This window comes from Gossypium raimondii, chromosome 5 (assembly GCF_025698545.1).
Source record: "Gossypium raimondii isolate GPD5lz chromosome 5, ASM2569854v1, whole genome shotgun sequence".
Lineage (NCBI taxonomy): Eukaryota > Viridiplantae > Streptophyta > Magnoliopsida > Malvales > Malvaceae > Gossypium > Gossypium raimondii.
The window spans coordinates 28,287,789-28,304,449 of NC_068569.1; the positions used below are offsets into that span (position 1 = coordinate 28,287,789).

Consider the following 16,661-nt stretch of genomic DNA (forward strand, 5'->3'; position numbering starts at 1 on the left):
ATATAAAAATATTTCAAAAACAAAATAATATATAAATTTACAAATCATTTCATATAAAATATATAATTATAGAAATAATATTGTGTAAAAATTTCTTAATTATAAAAATATAAGATTCATAATAAATAAATTATGATTAGTCATAATTCTGGCAGTGGTGTATATTAAAGAAATTGCAAAAGTTAGAATTTGAATCCTAAATTTAGTAGATATTATCTTTGAAGTATAGCTGTAAGAACCAAATACATTAAGCCTAAGCCTCAAGTTCAATCTCTTATTAAATATTTAGTATTAAAGAATTTTTTTTATATATCGTAATTTATTTTTGTCAAGGCTTCTTGCATAACAGTGCTACAATATGGAAGGCCTAAGGAAAACAACACATAGACATAACAGTGCATATAAATTCTACAGAAAAAGAGGCTACTCTAAACATTCACACAAAGCATACAAACACCAACGCTAGGACTTCCAAATATTTTCATTAGCAATCATGTTTTTCCTTAAACATTAGCTTACCACATACAATCATGCAAAATAATAAAACAAAGAAATTAATTTATGTCATTTAGGTAATGATGCAAACATTTTTTTCGGTTCTCAAGGTAAATTACCAGACATAAGGTCCGATTCAAATCTTGAGGAGCTTCACCTATGGGGCAACAATCTTAGTGGAAACATTCCTGAATCTATCTCCAATGTTTCTAAACTCAGAAACATCGCATTGATGGCAAACTCATTCTCTGGTCATATTCCAAATAGTTTTGGCAATCTAAAATTTCTCGAGGAGTTGCGCCTTTGGAAGAACAAATTGACCATTGAAACTAATTCAAATGGTGAGTGGAGCTTCTTCGCTTCCTTGCTGAATTGCAAGTATCTAAAAGTGTTAGATTTATCGGTCAACCCATTGAAGGGAGTTCTTCCAACTTCCATCTCCAATCTCTCCGAAACGCTTCAAGTTTTCTCATGCGGGGATTGCAGAATTGAAGGCACCATTCCCACGGAAATCGGTCGCTTGAACAATGCAATGATTTTGGAACTTACCAACAATGAACTTATTGGATCCATTCCAACAACGATAGGAGGGCTAACGAATCTCCAATACTTGGGTCTTAGTGGAAATAAGTTGAAAGGCTCCATCCCACATGATCTTTGCGGTTTAAAGGGATTGTTTGAATTATCATTAGATGATAACGAGCTCGATGGACCTTTACCTCCATGTTTGGGCGAGTTGACTTCTATGAGAAAACTACACTTGTCCTTCAACAAGTTGCATTCATCAATACCTTTCAGTTTATGGAGCTTGAAAGATATCTTAGAAGTAGACTTGTCAGCCAACTATTTCAACGGTTCTCTTCCACTTGAAATCGGAAAGTTGAGCGTACTACAACACTTGAACTTGTCAATGAATTCGTTATCAAATGACATCCCATCCACAATTGGAAATCTTCGTGATCTGCAAGTTCTAGCCCTTTCAAGTAATAGGTTTCAAGGCCTTATCCCTACGTCATTCGGTGACTTGGTGAGTTTGGAAAGCTTGGATTTATCAGACAACAACCTCTCCGGAGTCATTCCCAGATCTCTAGAAGGGCTTCGTCACCTCAATAATTTTAATGTGTCTCTGAATAGATTGGAAGGGGAGATACCAAGTGGAGGGCCTTTTGCGAACTTCACAAGCCAATCATTCATGAAAAATTACGCACTGTGTGGTCCACCTAGATTACAAGTCTCACCATGCAAAAGAAACACCCATCGAAATTCCAAGAAGACCCTTTTACATGTTTTGAGGTATGTTTTACCCATAGTTGTTTCAATCATCATAGTCGTTACCTTAATAGTTGTCTGCACACCATTGAAGAAGAAGAGGAAGAGTACAAATTCCACTACGATAGAAGACTCATTTCCTTTGAAGGAATGGAAAAGAATTTCGTATGATCAGTTATCGAAAGCGACCGATGGATTTAGCGGAGGAAACATGCTTGGTTCGGGAAGTTTCGGCACTGTATATAAGGGAATACTTTTTGATGAGACTGAAGTTGCAATAAAAGTTTTTAATTTGCAAATAGAGGGAGCGTTTAGGAGTTTCGACGTCGAATGCGAAGTGATGAGTAAGATCATTCATCGTAATCTTGTCAAGGTCATTACTTGTTGTTCTACTACTGATTTCAAAGCCCTGGTGCTTGAACTCATGCCAAATGGAAACCTTGAGAAATGGTTATACTCTAACAATCATTTCTTGGATATTCTACAAAGAATCAACATAATGATAGATGTTGCATCGGCATTAGAATACCTCCACTCGGGATATTCGACTCCTCTAATCCATTGCGACCTAAAACCAAGTAACGTCTTACTAGACAAAGACATGATTGCTCATGTGGGAGATTTTGGGATTGCCAAATTATTAGGAGAAGGAGATTCAATGAAGCAAACAATGACGCTTGCCACCATTGGCTATATGGCACCAGGTGATGTTTTGACTTCTATTTGTTTTTCTTTGTTGTGACATTTTAATATTTTTTATTGATATTAAATTAATCTCTAATTGCATCATACCATATTCATTATTAATTTAATTATATGTTTAAAATGTAGAGTATGGATCAGCAGGAATTATTTCCGTGAAAAGTGATGTCTATAGTTATGGTATTTTATTAATGGAAACTTTCACAAGAAAAAAGCCAACAGATGGAATTTTTGCTGGAGAAATGAGCATGAAGCATTGGGTGAAAACATCACTAGGTAATGGAATAATTGGGGCAGGAGATTCTGGTTTACTTGAAGAAGATGACAAATACTTTGTTGTTAAAGCAAATTGTATATCCTCAATTATGAAATTGGCTTTAGATTGTTCGGCTGAATTACCTGAAGATAGGACTGATATGGAGAATGTTCTTTCCATGCTCAAGAACATCAAAAGAAAATATCTGAATGACCTAGCTGAAGATTAATACGGTAAGGAATGCAACTATTTCTGTATATATTGTAAGCTTACGTAGAAGACATAGAATTTAATCAACTTCCTTTTGAGATAGCTTTCCCTTTTATAATTTTTTTTTTCATATTAAAAGTTGTTACCATAATACTTAATTTTCTTGCAAAAGATTAATACGATAATGAATATTTTAGGTTCAATTCTCATTAACGGTCCTATTTGGTAAGTGTTTTGTAAGCCCTAACCCTAGATTGAGATAATCATCCTCAAATTTCTTTTGTTGGCCAGTTTAAATTACAGTCAGCCCTCTCTATAATTGTAGCGACCTTATAGTCAGGGGTATCGAAAAGTGTATTCCCAAGACTCTATTCCCGTAAACTGGACTCGTAAATATTTTTAACAAAAATATTTACAAAGTCAGTTATGTAGTTAATTAGGTTTCAGTTAAGTAAATTTGTATGAATTAAAAGTTATTATAGTATAAGGACTAAATCGTGTATAGGGAAGAAGTTGAATTATGATTTAAAATAATTAAAGGGACTAAAGAAGAAATTATACATTTGTTTCTTTAAATGGACGGCATTAATGATGCTTTTATATTTTTATGTTTACTTATTATTTTATATATATATAGGTTATTATATGTAATAAGAAATATATATATATATGCGTTATAATTAATAAAAGAAAATAATTTTATATGTATATGTTATAAAATAATAACAATAGTTATAATAATAGAATAGGTAAGTGGAAGCATGCAAATTAATACTAAAAGAATAAAGAAAAAGAAAAGAAATTGTGTGAAAATATAGGGTTAGTTATGAAGAATAAAAATTAGTTTCGGTTTAGGAACTAAATTGAAATTTAAGCAAATACTGAGTAAAAATTTAAATATTCAATGTGAAATTAAATTGTGTCATATTAATGTATTTTAATTGTTTTAATTTCATAGCTAACGTCGTACCAGAATCCTAGACTATAAAGGGGAAGGATAAAATCGACGTCTAATAGCTCAGAATCCACAGTTTGTATTTCTATAAATCCGAACCTAGTTGTTAATTATTGTAATTCGATTTAATGCATATGGTAAGTGATTGAGGTGAGTATTTGGCATTTTGATAGTTGATTGAAATGGATTGAATTGGTATATACATTATGAAAGTATTGATTTATTTGAATTGAAATGAATATATGTGCAAATATGAGAATTGGATATTGGTTGTATTTGAAATGTGACATTAAACCCTATTAACTGTATCGAGCTGAGTCGAATATAGATGGCATGCTATAGGATAGGAAAAGTTTAGGGATTTCTTCGACTTCGAGTCGATGAGGCACTAGGTGTCAATTTACTTCGATTTAACCGATGAGACACTGGGTGTCAATTTATATAACGCTAGGTGCAGTCATTACTTTAGATTTATTCGATGAGGCACTAGGTGCCAAACTGGTGTACTGGTTGGATCCGTGTATCCGTCAAACGTTATGTCTTTAATTGTTTGGATTATAGAGATATCACTAAGTTTTACTCAGTGTACGGTTTTGTTTTTCCCGTGCACAGGTTAGGTACTTCTCTTTTGATCACCGATTCAACATCCAACAACAATCTCGATTTCAAACATGGTGATGTCTATCTTTTGTAATGGCATGTACCTAGGATGTGTTTGGGTTTTTAATGAATTTGGTATAGATTATGTAGTTGAGTTTGAGTATAATGTTGGTTTGGTATGTATATAAACATATGTTATGTTCGATGCCATAATTTGGGTATGTTGTTTTGAACCTAAGATTGTTAGGTGTTTGTGAATTTACTAATGATGCTTAGATTGTTATAAACTAGGCTAAATAGAGTGATTTTTGGGTATGTTTTAAACTTTGATTTGAATGATGGATTGATAATATGTGTTTGATAATGTAAATGTGGTACCAATGAGGGTACATTGGTTAGGCACCTAGGATGATTGTTTTGGCACGTTTTGAGTGTGTTTGATCGTGTTTTGAATGGATTAAACGAATGGTATTGGGGTTGCGTAATGCCCAAGCAAGTAGGGAAATGGTAAACTTTTTATTTAAGGCACATTTTAGGTCCACACGACCAAACACGCAGGCGTGTGAATTGGCCATGTGAAACACACGGCTAGCACACAGGCGGTGTGGCTTGGCCGTGTGACCCAAGTCAGTGAGTTATACGGGCACGAACACGGACTGGGACACGGCCATGTGACCCTTGTAGTGAAATTTTTCTAACTTTTTCTCAAAATTTTCAAATGTTCCCGATTTAGTCCCAAAACGTTTTTAAAGTGATTTTTAGGCCCTCAAAGGCTTGAATAAGAGACTCTATGCATGTTTAAGGATGAATTATATTATGATTATTGTAATGTTTTGAAACCAATGAATTAGATTACGTTTATTTGGTAATGCTCCGAAACCCTATTCCGACGACAGATACGGGTTAGGGGTGTTATAATAACATCTACCTGTTAAAACAGTGATTCGCTAAAACAACCAAGTTCTTAGAAGAACCGATTTTTTATATTTTATTTTAACCCTCTATAACAGCTTTTCACTTATAACAACAATATCTATAGTTATGTTTTTTATTAAATTAGTTTTCTATAATATATGGTCTAAAATTTTAAGTAAAATTATAGTTTTCATATAAGCAATCCTATTCATTATCATTTATTAAATGAAAATGATAACTAAAATATTATTTCAACAAAATAATTAAATTTCACATGAAGAAATCTATTAATCATATTTTATTAAATGAAAATAATCTTCAATGAGCGGAATTAAAGATATCAATTCAATAAACTATTAAACACCCTAATTAAATATTCTACTATGAATTTCAAATATCGTAAACTTATAAATTAATTGCTTGAATTTAGAAACTCGTGATAAATTAATTAATTTTATTTGATAACTCATATTGATTAATTAAACTTGTTAGATTTATGAACTTTATAATTAATCATGTGAAAGAATATACAATAAGATATGCATAAAAGCATTAACACATGCACATGTTATCGTTTTTAATTTTGTCGACTTAATTCTCACTTTTCTTTTTAACGTAATTCTCACTTTCTTTATTTGATAAAAGTTCACGAGACAAAATCTAGGCAGACAAATAAAGCTATTATGGAGAAAGTTGACTATAATTCACATTAGTTTGCTGCAACTTAATTTTATGATTATCTCTTGTTTTCTTAAATTCAAATAAATAATTAAATTTCAGTTCAATTTGTTCAAAAACATTAAATAAAATCATAATCACCATTAAATATTAATAGTTTGATCCAACATCAAGGTTCTAACTTAATTCTCAATTAATTTAATTTATTGGTCTTCCAAAATTTCAATTCTTCGTATCTTTAAATTATTTCAGGTTTTATTCAAAAAACTTATTTCAGATTTTTAACTAAATAGTAATAATGAAGATTACGTTGTAAAATTAAACTTTAATTTTATATATTTTCATATTTTTGTAGGATGAATGTTTTAACAATTTAACCTCATATTTTATATTTTATTTATGTAAATTATTATATTTTAAGCTTGAAGTAAATTAAAAGATTTTACTATTTACATGATGTAAAAAACCTTTCAATTTATGTAAAAAACTTTGAACTATTCAGTATATTAATATAAACAATATTTTAGATCAATATAGTAAAAATATCAGATTAGTTTAAAACTTGCACAATAAATACAATTATATCAATAAAATTCATCGGTTCAATCATAATTCCACCATAAATTAATTCTCAAAGAACTATTTCATGAAAATATTTTTCATTAATGACTTTGAAACATCTACTTTCAATTGAAAACTGTAATTTAACAGCAAAATCACCTCTTCTTTTTTCTTTTTTTCCCTATCAAAATCATATTTTAGACTGTAAATTCATATCAGACAAGCTTGAAACATGTAGGAAAACCCTTATAACCTACATGCATACATACATACCTAATTCCACAAAAGAGTGGATGAAAGCTTAATGTGAACCGAAAGAGCAGCCTACACCACAAAACAGCTGTTGAATCAAAAAAGTCTCAAGCCGTTTTCATGACATAAACGTTTTCTTCGAGATGTCGATTGTTTAAACGGCTCTTGAGTTAATAATATCAGAATGTCTGAAGAATGTGCTTCATGACAATGAATAAAATCACTTCACTGGTTTTGAAGGCCCTCGATAGCTTTTTTCCACTGCCATGCTCTTTGTTTCACATCATCGAATGACAATACCTTTTTTGCCTGAAAACACCAAAGAAGAACGCATCAAAAGCATGAATAAAGTAAAAGGTAGTTTTGAATTTTTCTTTGTCACTGGCATATAAGAAGCAAAAGGAACACGAAGGACTAGGGAGAATGTAAATTTGAGGAATTCATTTCTATCCTATTTTGAGATTTGCACGGACTTACCGTGCAAATTTTGAACTGTGATGGACTTGTGACCTGGACGCTGAGGTCACTAGAATTGTCAGACCAAATAATATTCCCTTTTACAACCAATTTCGAAGGATTTACGTAAATCAATTTCGGCTTGTTGGTGAGGATAAGTTGCACCTTCTTGCTTGATAACTTCTGTAGTTTCTTCACCATTGAGATCATAAGAACTGATTCTCCCGGTTCCAAAAATTGTTGCCTGTTAACACAATGTAAGTCATCAAACAAGTTTAATTCAGTCAGCCACAATCTGGTGGATGGAAAAGAAAGGATAAAAACCATAATACTCAGATTACAAACTACAAAATCAGTATGTAACACAACTATCTTCAAGATAATGGTTCATGGTGAACTGATTGTGCTGTATCTATAATATTTTCCATAAGTAGCGAAAATGGACGAACTAATGAACAGTTAGGTCGATAAAAATGACTTGATGATGTTACTAAATGTTAATAGGTTCTGCAAGTCCACAAGTGGATGAGCTTGCAAGCAAATGTCTATGTCCTTTGAACGAAATCTAAGAACACATGCTGAAAAAATAGCAAGACATTGGAAAATACCATTTCGAGTCAAAGGAGTCAATTGAGGCCAATCTAGTTATATGGCCAGATGATTCAGCCGACAATGGTCCATCATTTTGTCTACCTGAACCATTTCGGAGGTGGGTTGGATTCTGTGAAGAATCGCTATGATCATCACCATCACTTGAATGAGCCTGAAATAAATAAAAAAGGATAATGACAATATTTTAGAATTTGCAAAAGACAAGATGCAAACGGAAGTCAAATTCCCCATAAACAATGGTTGGAAGCATGCATGATATCATACCCCTGTCTTTAATGCAAGCTTCGGAGGGGTTTCTGCTCTTACATTACTCCAGTCAACTCCCTTAAAGAAAGGATGACTCTTGACTGCAGCATAACCATCGGGTCCAGCACCTGCTCGCCTACTGGGATCAATATCCTGCATCAGATTCGCATTACAATTCTAGGGCTACAGTTTTTATACTCATAAATCAAGATCATGCATGAGATAGAAGGATTTATCATGATAATGTTGGATGAGCATGACTTTGACCCTGTTCCAAAAAAGAAACCAAAGGAAAAGCAATTTGTATTTGAAGTTCAAGATTATGGCCTATGAATTTGCCATGATGGCTCATTTGAAAATGCAGAATAGAGATAAGAGGAGAATATGACCAAAAGAGGAAGTAGCTAAAAGATCGGACAAAGGAGCAAGAGAAGAAGAGAAATGAAACACTCTCCAACTATAACAACCCTTCAAACAAATTAAACTAATATAAAGTTTCATGTAAATTACGAGGAAAATTTGGGACTGCATCATATTTAACCATAATATGATCATGTCCTCTTTGCATATTTGCCAACCAAGAAAAGCCTGTTTGCTGGCAGAGGTGGGGAGACACCACAATAGGTTCATAACAAAACATTAGTTGGAATGCCTGCAGAATAATAGACTCAAATACATGCATCAACTCTTTCAGATTCCGGATTATTTGAAGTTTTTTGATTCAAAGATCCACCTAGTAGTGAAGTCAAATGAAGAGCACTTCAGAGACCCCTAATAACGTCAGCTAACAAAAATATTTGCACTGAGATTCCACCAAAATCTTATGACAACTAAAGATACATGGCAGAATAAGTGTCTAAAGCAATTTGAAAGGCAAATTTCTCATAATCTTAAAAAACCATAAGTTGATTTCCATCCCCATCGCAGAGAACCCCATGCATATTGAAACCTATGCAGTTTCTATGCAGTTTCTAAGTTCTCCGAATAATAACATAAATAGATAACGAAGAAAGAACTTCAAATTTCAAAGTCCTATGAATACAAGGTTATGGATGCATAGCAGAAACCAAATTAAAACTGGCATAAGATTGTAGCCTACCATTAAGCGATCAATAAGGTCTCTGGCTTCTTCAGAAAAATAATTTGGAAATCTTATATCTCTGGCTATAATTCTTTGAAATATAAGCCATTCACTTGAATCTTTAAATGGAGAAGTCCCTGAAAGCATTTGGTACAAGGTGCAGCCAAGTGCCCAGATGTCATTTCTGTTTGAATATGTTAAAAAGAACAAACTAGTTATCCTATAAACAACAATTTATCGAGATCAAGAAAAATGACCAACCTAAATCGCAAGTACCTACACTTGCATTATCTTGAAAACCAAATGGTCGGGTAAAACAGTGTTACTTAGGCTTGGGTATAGTCAGATACAGGTAATGTTCAGTTTGTTCAGATACAGGTAATGTTCAGTTTGTTCTAAGCTTTCCCCTTTTTCTGAGGACCCTTGAAGGATCACCGTCAAATTCCCATACCCATGTCGAACACTGTTTCTTCAATAAAAATGAAGACTCAAATCAACATAGGGAGAAAAAGGGAAAATGGATGTGGAATGGGAGTAAGGGGGAAGCAAAATGTTAAAGAAAACAAAGTTCAATTAGTTGTAATGAGGTTTAATGTTTGACGGTTTTAATCTAGATTGTGAGACTAATTCATAAAGTGACTGAAGGTCACTAACCCGAAAGTTGCTGGAGAAGAGTTAAGGACTTCAGGAGGAACATATGCAGCCGTCCCCACAAAAGTGCATGCTTTATCATCTGGACAAGGCATTAGAAACAAGCTTAGTGTTTAACATTCAAGAATACGAAGAAAGGGGTGTTTGTTTCTTCAATCTTTTATGACGAGGAATTTACCTGAGGCTGCATTGGGAAGGACTGTAATTCGGCTATCTTGCAGTGGCTTTACACTACCAAAGTCTGCCACCTTAAGATGGCCATCTTTGGTGAGTAGCAAATTCTCTGGCTGCCATAAAAAAAGCATTTAGCATATCTCAAATGTTGATGTAACAAAACAGACATGCTTGGGCAATACCTTAATATCTCTATGTATCAATCCCATGCCATGTATGTATTCAAGAGCATCTACAAGCTCTGCAGTATAAAAACGAGCTTCATCCTCTGATAAACGACCTTTCTGCATGAAATGTAACCAGATGGTGGACACTGAACATGAATAAACTAGCAGAGATAGGTGCAAATCACTAAATCACAACAATGAAGTTCAAGCTCAAGAACATTCCAGAAATCTATACTTTAGAACTAAGGGCTGGAAGGCATTTGCAACATTATGGAATGAATTTTAAAAAGCTTCAACAGTGATATTCAAGAAAAATTTATGATCATCCATAAAGAAGTATACATGACTATTCCAGATTAATTTGACAGGAAATCTGAAGCAAATATACAATGAACGATGGGTTCAATAATAATTCAAGAAGCCACCAATTCTATATCAAACAACTCAATCATAGTCTACCAGAAAAAAGTTGACACAAGGAACCCTTTTTTATGTCTGAATCAACTGCACGCTAAGAATAACTTACTCTTGTTATTTGGTCAAAAAGCTCTCCACCTTCACAGGATTCAAGTGCCATGTCTTCACAAAATAATCAAAGAAAGAAACATTAAATGAAGACAAAAACTGAATGAACTGGAAATCAAGGGAGAAAAGGCATTGCAAAAACTAGCCAAACAAGTATGCACAACTACTGTTAATTGATACAGCCAAGAATACCTACACAGGGAAAAAGTATCTTGAAATGTAAAATATAGCCGCACAACACCAGAATGGTCCAGTTGATCGAGCACAATACGTTCCAACTTTACGTAAGCTGTTTTGTTTTCTTTGGTGATGAACTTTTTGTCCATGACCTTCAATGCATACACCTTTCCGGTATCTTTCTTCTTTGCCCTTACAACCTGAAGACAACATCAAAATCGTATTCAGAACAAACCAACGTGAATATGAAGCTCACATGAGGAAAAGAGCAAGCAGCATGGAAAATGAACATATATTAAGAAAATAATTCAATAGATATTTACCATAAAACTTTGAAAACATTACTTAAACAAAACCAAAACAAAAAAGGTGATAATGATGAATGTGCCCCAGGTCTATGTTCTGAATCATCTAAAACTCTTGACTAAAAGAAAGGATGCTTATTTATCTGCAAAGTCAACCAATATTTATATATGTATATATACTTAACTAACATATCAAGCAGCAGCTACTGCTTTAATGGACAAATAGCCAAACCCTTGGAATAGATACTACAGCCCAAGTAACAAAGAGCAGATATCGAGGTGCCACATCGATGTGAGATCTTTGTACAAATTGTAGTTTTCTTAGGAACATAATTTCATGTAATGATTGTAAAGGTGTAACACGAAACATTTTTAAAAAAATTACTATCTGAATCATCTGTGCTCATCTTTATGATAAAGGCAGTTCTTTAACCAACCATACTATCTCTAGGACACGATAGAAAATGTTCAAAAAGTTGAAACATGTACTTCAGTTTATCCTGACAATCTCAAAATATCATAGAAGTTACTAATAAAAGAAACAATCACTAGTGTTTTCTAATATGATCAAAAAGGTATTTGTAAGTCCTTTAGCTTCTCAGAGGGTGGAAAAACAAAATAACAAAAGGGTCAAACAGATGAACACCACAAAAATGAACCGAATGGTTTATGATAACAATGTGTTAATGGACATCCTCAGGAAACCGCTGGTTTTTCCTATCCAACCGAGGATTTCTGTTATATGTAAGATCTGGAAACAAAAAGACAGCAACCTACAAAAGTTGGATCAAACAATGGAGGGAAAAGCTGACACTGGGAGCCACAAAGGCATGTGTTCCAATGGTAGGTGAAGCTGAACCCATTAGACAATAAAATATTTTCCACCCAACTTTATACCAAGCTATGTTACTTTAACTCGATATGAGTACGAGATTCAAATATGTGTCCGAGACGGATATGTGCAATTTTTCATTTCCAACATAATTGGAGGAAGATCATATCCTCGTAAACATGTTGGACATGAGTTTTGATCACAAGTACTTAAAAAGAAAATTAAGATTTGAAGCAACATAGATACACCAAGCATAGCCTAAATATCAAGCATCTTCAGAAAGAAAGAATATACATCTTCAAGGACGGAAACAAGAAGAAAAATAAATGTTAAATTTTCTTTCCTTTTGCATCAAAATTTTAGGAAACTAAGGAGATTGAATGCCTTTCTATTCAAACATCTTATATCACTAGGAAAATTCAAAATCCACATAATTCACAAAGATAAGCTAAAAGTTATCTAAAAGACACACAATTCATCACAAATCAATGAATCATCACTGCCCATCTAATTTATAAAGCTAGAACATACAAATATAAATGAATAATCAAACATAAATTTTTATAAAAAAAAAAACAAAAAAACCCAGAAATCCAAAACAAAAATGAAACGTTAAAAAGCTAACCTTTGAATAGGAACCAACGCCATAGATCTTGCCTAATTCAAAATCCTCAATACTGAAATTCTCCTGAGGAGCTCTAAATGAAAAGCTTTTAGATTTCAGAATATTGTTGGAAGCTCCACCATTGGAAGAACTATTACAATTTTTCTCATCATCAACCTTATTATTATTGGTTCCTTGAACCCTAAGCTTTGGATCAACATCCTTCTCCATTGCCAACATTTCTCTCTCGAAAATTCCCTCACTTTTCTTTTAAACATAATAATAAGCAATTTAACAAACAAAAAAATTTCTTGGATGTCTGACGAACAGCTTTTTTGCTATTTTTGGTCCCAGTCAAAGAGGAATAAAAAAAGAAATTCTTTTATTGGGTAGATACTTAGATTGGATCCTCCTTTCAATTCATTCTTCTGAAAAAGTGAAATGATTCTTTTCTTTTTCTTCCAGTACATTTTATTTAAATATATTTAATTTGATTTTGTGACTATTTATATTTTTATTTGGGTAATTTTACATTTTGGTACCTGAACTTGGCTTATGATTCAAATTGGTATCTAATGATTTTTTGTCCAATTAAGTACTTGAACTTGGCTTAAGGCTCAATTTAGTACCTAACGTTTTTTTGTCCAATTAGGGTTACGAATAAGAGAAGAGAAAAAGAAAGAAAGAAAGAAACAGGAAATCAAAGAGAATGAATTAAATTGCTAAAAAAGAATAGGGTCTAACTATGTAATTTGACTTAAAATTTTCCTATAGAAGGGTGATACAATATTTATATGTCACATCAACTTGTCATTACGCTATTAGTTATAGTTAACATGACCGCATTATAATTTTTAAAGTTTAATAATCAAAACATAATTTAAGTCATACATAAGTGATTAAATCTACAATTTACCCAAAATTAAATACATTTGACTTCTTTTCATAAATAATTATATTTGATTTCAATTAAAATTAAATATTTTAAATATACATTTAACTAAGATATATATTAAATTTCAGATAATTCATTTAATTATTTTATGCAAAATTAATATAAAGTAAAAAAATTCTCAGAGTTAATATTTCTGGTTTAGTTAGTAATATATATATATATTGCAATTACAATTGCTACTATATATGTGTAACTTCAATATATATATTTTAACATATAATTATATTAGAATATAATGCAATTTACAACTGAACTTAATAGTTAATTTTTTTATAACTATTTAATTTTTATTACTTTAATTGAAAAATTGAAAATAACAAAACAAATAAAATAATATTTAGGCATTAGTCAAAAGTGTTTGAATATTTTTGGGTTAAATTCTACTTTAGTACCTATACTTTGAAAAAGTTATTATTTAGTCCATATACTTTGATTTGATCAATTTTAGTCCCTATACTTTTTGAATTGGTCAATTTTAATACTTGTACTTCTCGGTTTTCAAAATTTTAGTCTTGACTCAAATAATAACAGTTAAATCCATTTGGTTAAATTCAATTATTAATCTTGTACGATGCGTACAGTTGTAGATTTGGTCCTGATTCTCTAATTGGATCATTTTAAGTCTATGTATTTTTCAAATTTTAGAATTTCAGTCTTGATGCAAATGACAGCCATCAATCCATGAGTTGGATTTTAGTGAGGGACATAACAAGTTGACATGAAATTACATATGTAATAATATGTTTGGCTTATCAAATTTTGGAAAGTAGAACTTAAGTTGATTAACTTAACCGTTATCATTTGTTAAGGCTTGAATTTAAAATTTGAAAAATATAGGGACTAAAATGATCAAATTAAAATATAGAGATTAAATCCATAACTAATATACTATCTTATTATTATTATTATTATTATTATTATTATTATTATTATTATTATCCTTTTAGCTTTTGATTGAGACATGAAGTCAAACATGGACCCCAAGCAGTTCAAAGATATTTAAGGGAAAAAAAAAAAAAGGAATTGGATACAAATAAAAAAAAGAAGAAAATGGACATAGAAAAGGACATGTAAGTGATAGTCTTAGATTAGGTTCTCTTTTTAATTAGTTAATATATGGTCCATAGATATGTGTCTAAAGTCCACAACTTGCATGCACATGCACGTCCGGATTGAATTTTTATGCACCTAATTCGGATCTATCTGTAATTTTTTAAAATGTTGACAGAAGAAAATAATAATAATAAACCGCATAAAATATGACACGATAAAAAGCAATACAACGTAGACATACAAATTTTTTTTATTAAAAATAAATCAGACATTGGTTGTAATCACATGATTAAAACATTGAAAATTTTAATGTTTTTCTCGAATCTCTTTATGTACATTTTACATATAATGAGTTATACAAAAAAATTAATTAAAAATGAGTTATAGAAAAATAATGGTGTTTATAAGTTTATTTATTTTATTTAAATATTCATATAAAATAATAATATCATTATATTAATATTGAATTTTTTGATTAAGCTAATGTGAACTTGGCCACATTACGCCAAAATTATAATGATTATGGAAAGATTGAAAAAGGTGTCAAATACCTATTTGGATACATTTTGTTATTTGTTAAACCTATCGACTGGGGTGAATATATTAAAGGGTAAACTACTTAGTTAATCACTTAAGTTTTAGGATGTTTTCATTTTGCTCACTCAAAATAAAATCTTTACACTTTCATCACTCATTTTTAAGGTGTTTTCATTGAAATCACTCAAGCATTAAATTTCTAATGACAATTAGCTATAGAAAGCACATCATATTTACATTTTCATTTTAGTTGCCCAACTTCTATGTCGCTTTCATTTTGGTCTTTAAGTATTGAGGATTATAGTGAAAAAATAGTAGAAACTAAAATAATGCATCAAAAAAATCAAATTGTACTTGTTTACCCTAGCCAAAGTTCTAATTAATTTAATTTAATTTTCTCCTAAATTTTTAGGTTTCATTTTATGTTTCAAATTAAAATCAACTCAAATAACTCATCTTTAATAATTGTCTACTGAAACACAAATTTCTTTTGATTATGTGACACGACTTGAATCTTCCATGCTAAAATAAAAGCAAAGAAAAATTCATGCAATTAATTCATTTTATCTTCTATACCAAACAAAACTCATAAGTTTTTCATCACTTATTTACCCAAACAAGGAACAAGCAATTAATTTAATTAATTGTCGGTTTTTTTTCCTTTATTTTTAGTTTAGAATGGAAGATTTGAGATTATATAATCAAAGAAATTTAATTTTTATAAGCAATTATTAAATATGAATTATTTGAGTTGGTTTCATTAAGATAATATGAAAATATAAAATATTTTATTTTTCAAATTTAGGAGATGAAATGAATTAATTTCAATATTTTATTGACAATTCAATTGACATTATTAATTTTCAACATTTTATTTAATTTATTTTGATGTTTTAGAATTTAAAATTTTAACATTAATTTTTTTTTAATTTCGGTAATGGATTGAATTAAACAAACACAATTTCTATCGTTTTTCACTTTAATGAAAGTATAAACATAATGTAACGAGGTAACATCCGTTAGAGATTTAACACTTCAATAACTAAAATAAAAACACCTCAAAATTAAATGATAAAATTACAAATAACCAAAACGAAAACACCTAAAACCAAGTAATTTACCCATTATTGAACCTACTGAAGAGGGTGAGAAATGACCATCGAATAAGAAATTAACAAAAACTCAACATAAACGAATACAAATTTTAAAATATTTAAAACATTTTACATACATTTTAAGAACTTTATCATTTCAACCGATTTTCATAACAAACTTTTAATTAAATTAATTACAGAGAGTGGTTTAATGTAGTAGATGGGAAACATTACTTATATCTGGAACTGGAGTGAACCGGACATTGCACGTCGGCCCCGAACTGGCCGGGTCAAAGGAA

The 16,661-nt window shown here is 31.1% G+C and overlaps 2 protein-coding genes across 2 annotated transcripts in view; one reads left to right on the forward strand and one right to left on the reverse strand.

Annotated features, from left to right (window-relative positions):
- Window positions 1-3,034, forward strand: part of LOC105770776 (probable LRR receptor-like serine/threonine-protein kinase At3g47570) — an 83,186-nt gene extending 80,152 nt beyond the window's left edge. Inside the window, exons 4-5 of the mRNA XM_052631454.1 lie at window positions 606-2,468; window positions 2,596-3,034. Of these exons, the coding sequence (XP_052487414.1) occupies window positions 606-2,468; window positions 2,596-2,951 (2,219 nt within the window). The 3' untranslated portion in view covers window positions 2,952-3,034. The remainder of the gene's footprint in view (window positions 1-605; window positions 2,469-2,595) is intronic.
- A 3,600-nt stretch (window positions 3,035-6,634) lies between these two features.
- Window positions 6,635-13,140, reverse strand: LOC105770795 (3-phosphoinositide-dependent protein kinase 2). The gene is made up of 11 exons (XM_012592138.2): window positions 12,745-13,140; window positions 11,002-11,182; window positions 10,807-10,859; window positions 10,296-10,397; window positions 10,118-10,226; window positions 9,943-10,021; window positions 9,307-9,472; window positions 8,226-8,360; window positions 7,958-8,112; window positions 7,371-7,593; window positions 6,635-7,202 (listed from the first exon to the last, which is right to left on the reverse strand). Exons 1-11 carry the CDS (start codon window positions 12,961-12,963, stop codon window positions 7,119-7,121), a joined length of 1,506 nt encoding a protein of 501 aa, XP_012447592.1. The 5' UTR covers window positions 12,964-13,140; the 3' UTR covers window positions 6,635-7,118.
- Between the last annotated feature and the right edge of the window lie 3,521 nt (window positions 13,141-16,661).

Coding starts and splice junctions, on each gene's coding strand:
- LOC105770795 (XM_012592138.2), bottom strand. CDS start 12,963: ATGTTGGCAATGGAGAAGGATGTTGATCCAAAGCTTAGGGTTCAAGGA. Junction 8,361..9,306: donor ACCTTATTGATCGCTTAATG/GTAGGCTACAAT, acceptor AATCTGATGCAG/GATATTGATCCCAGTAGGCG. Junction 7,203..7,370: donor CACAGTTCAAAATTTGCACG/GTAAGTCCGTGC, acceptor TGGTGTTTTCAG/GCAAAAAAGGTATTGTCATT.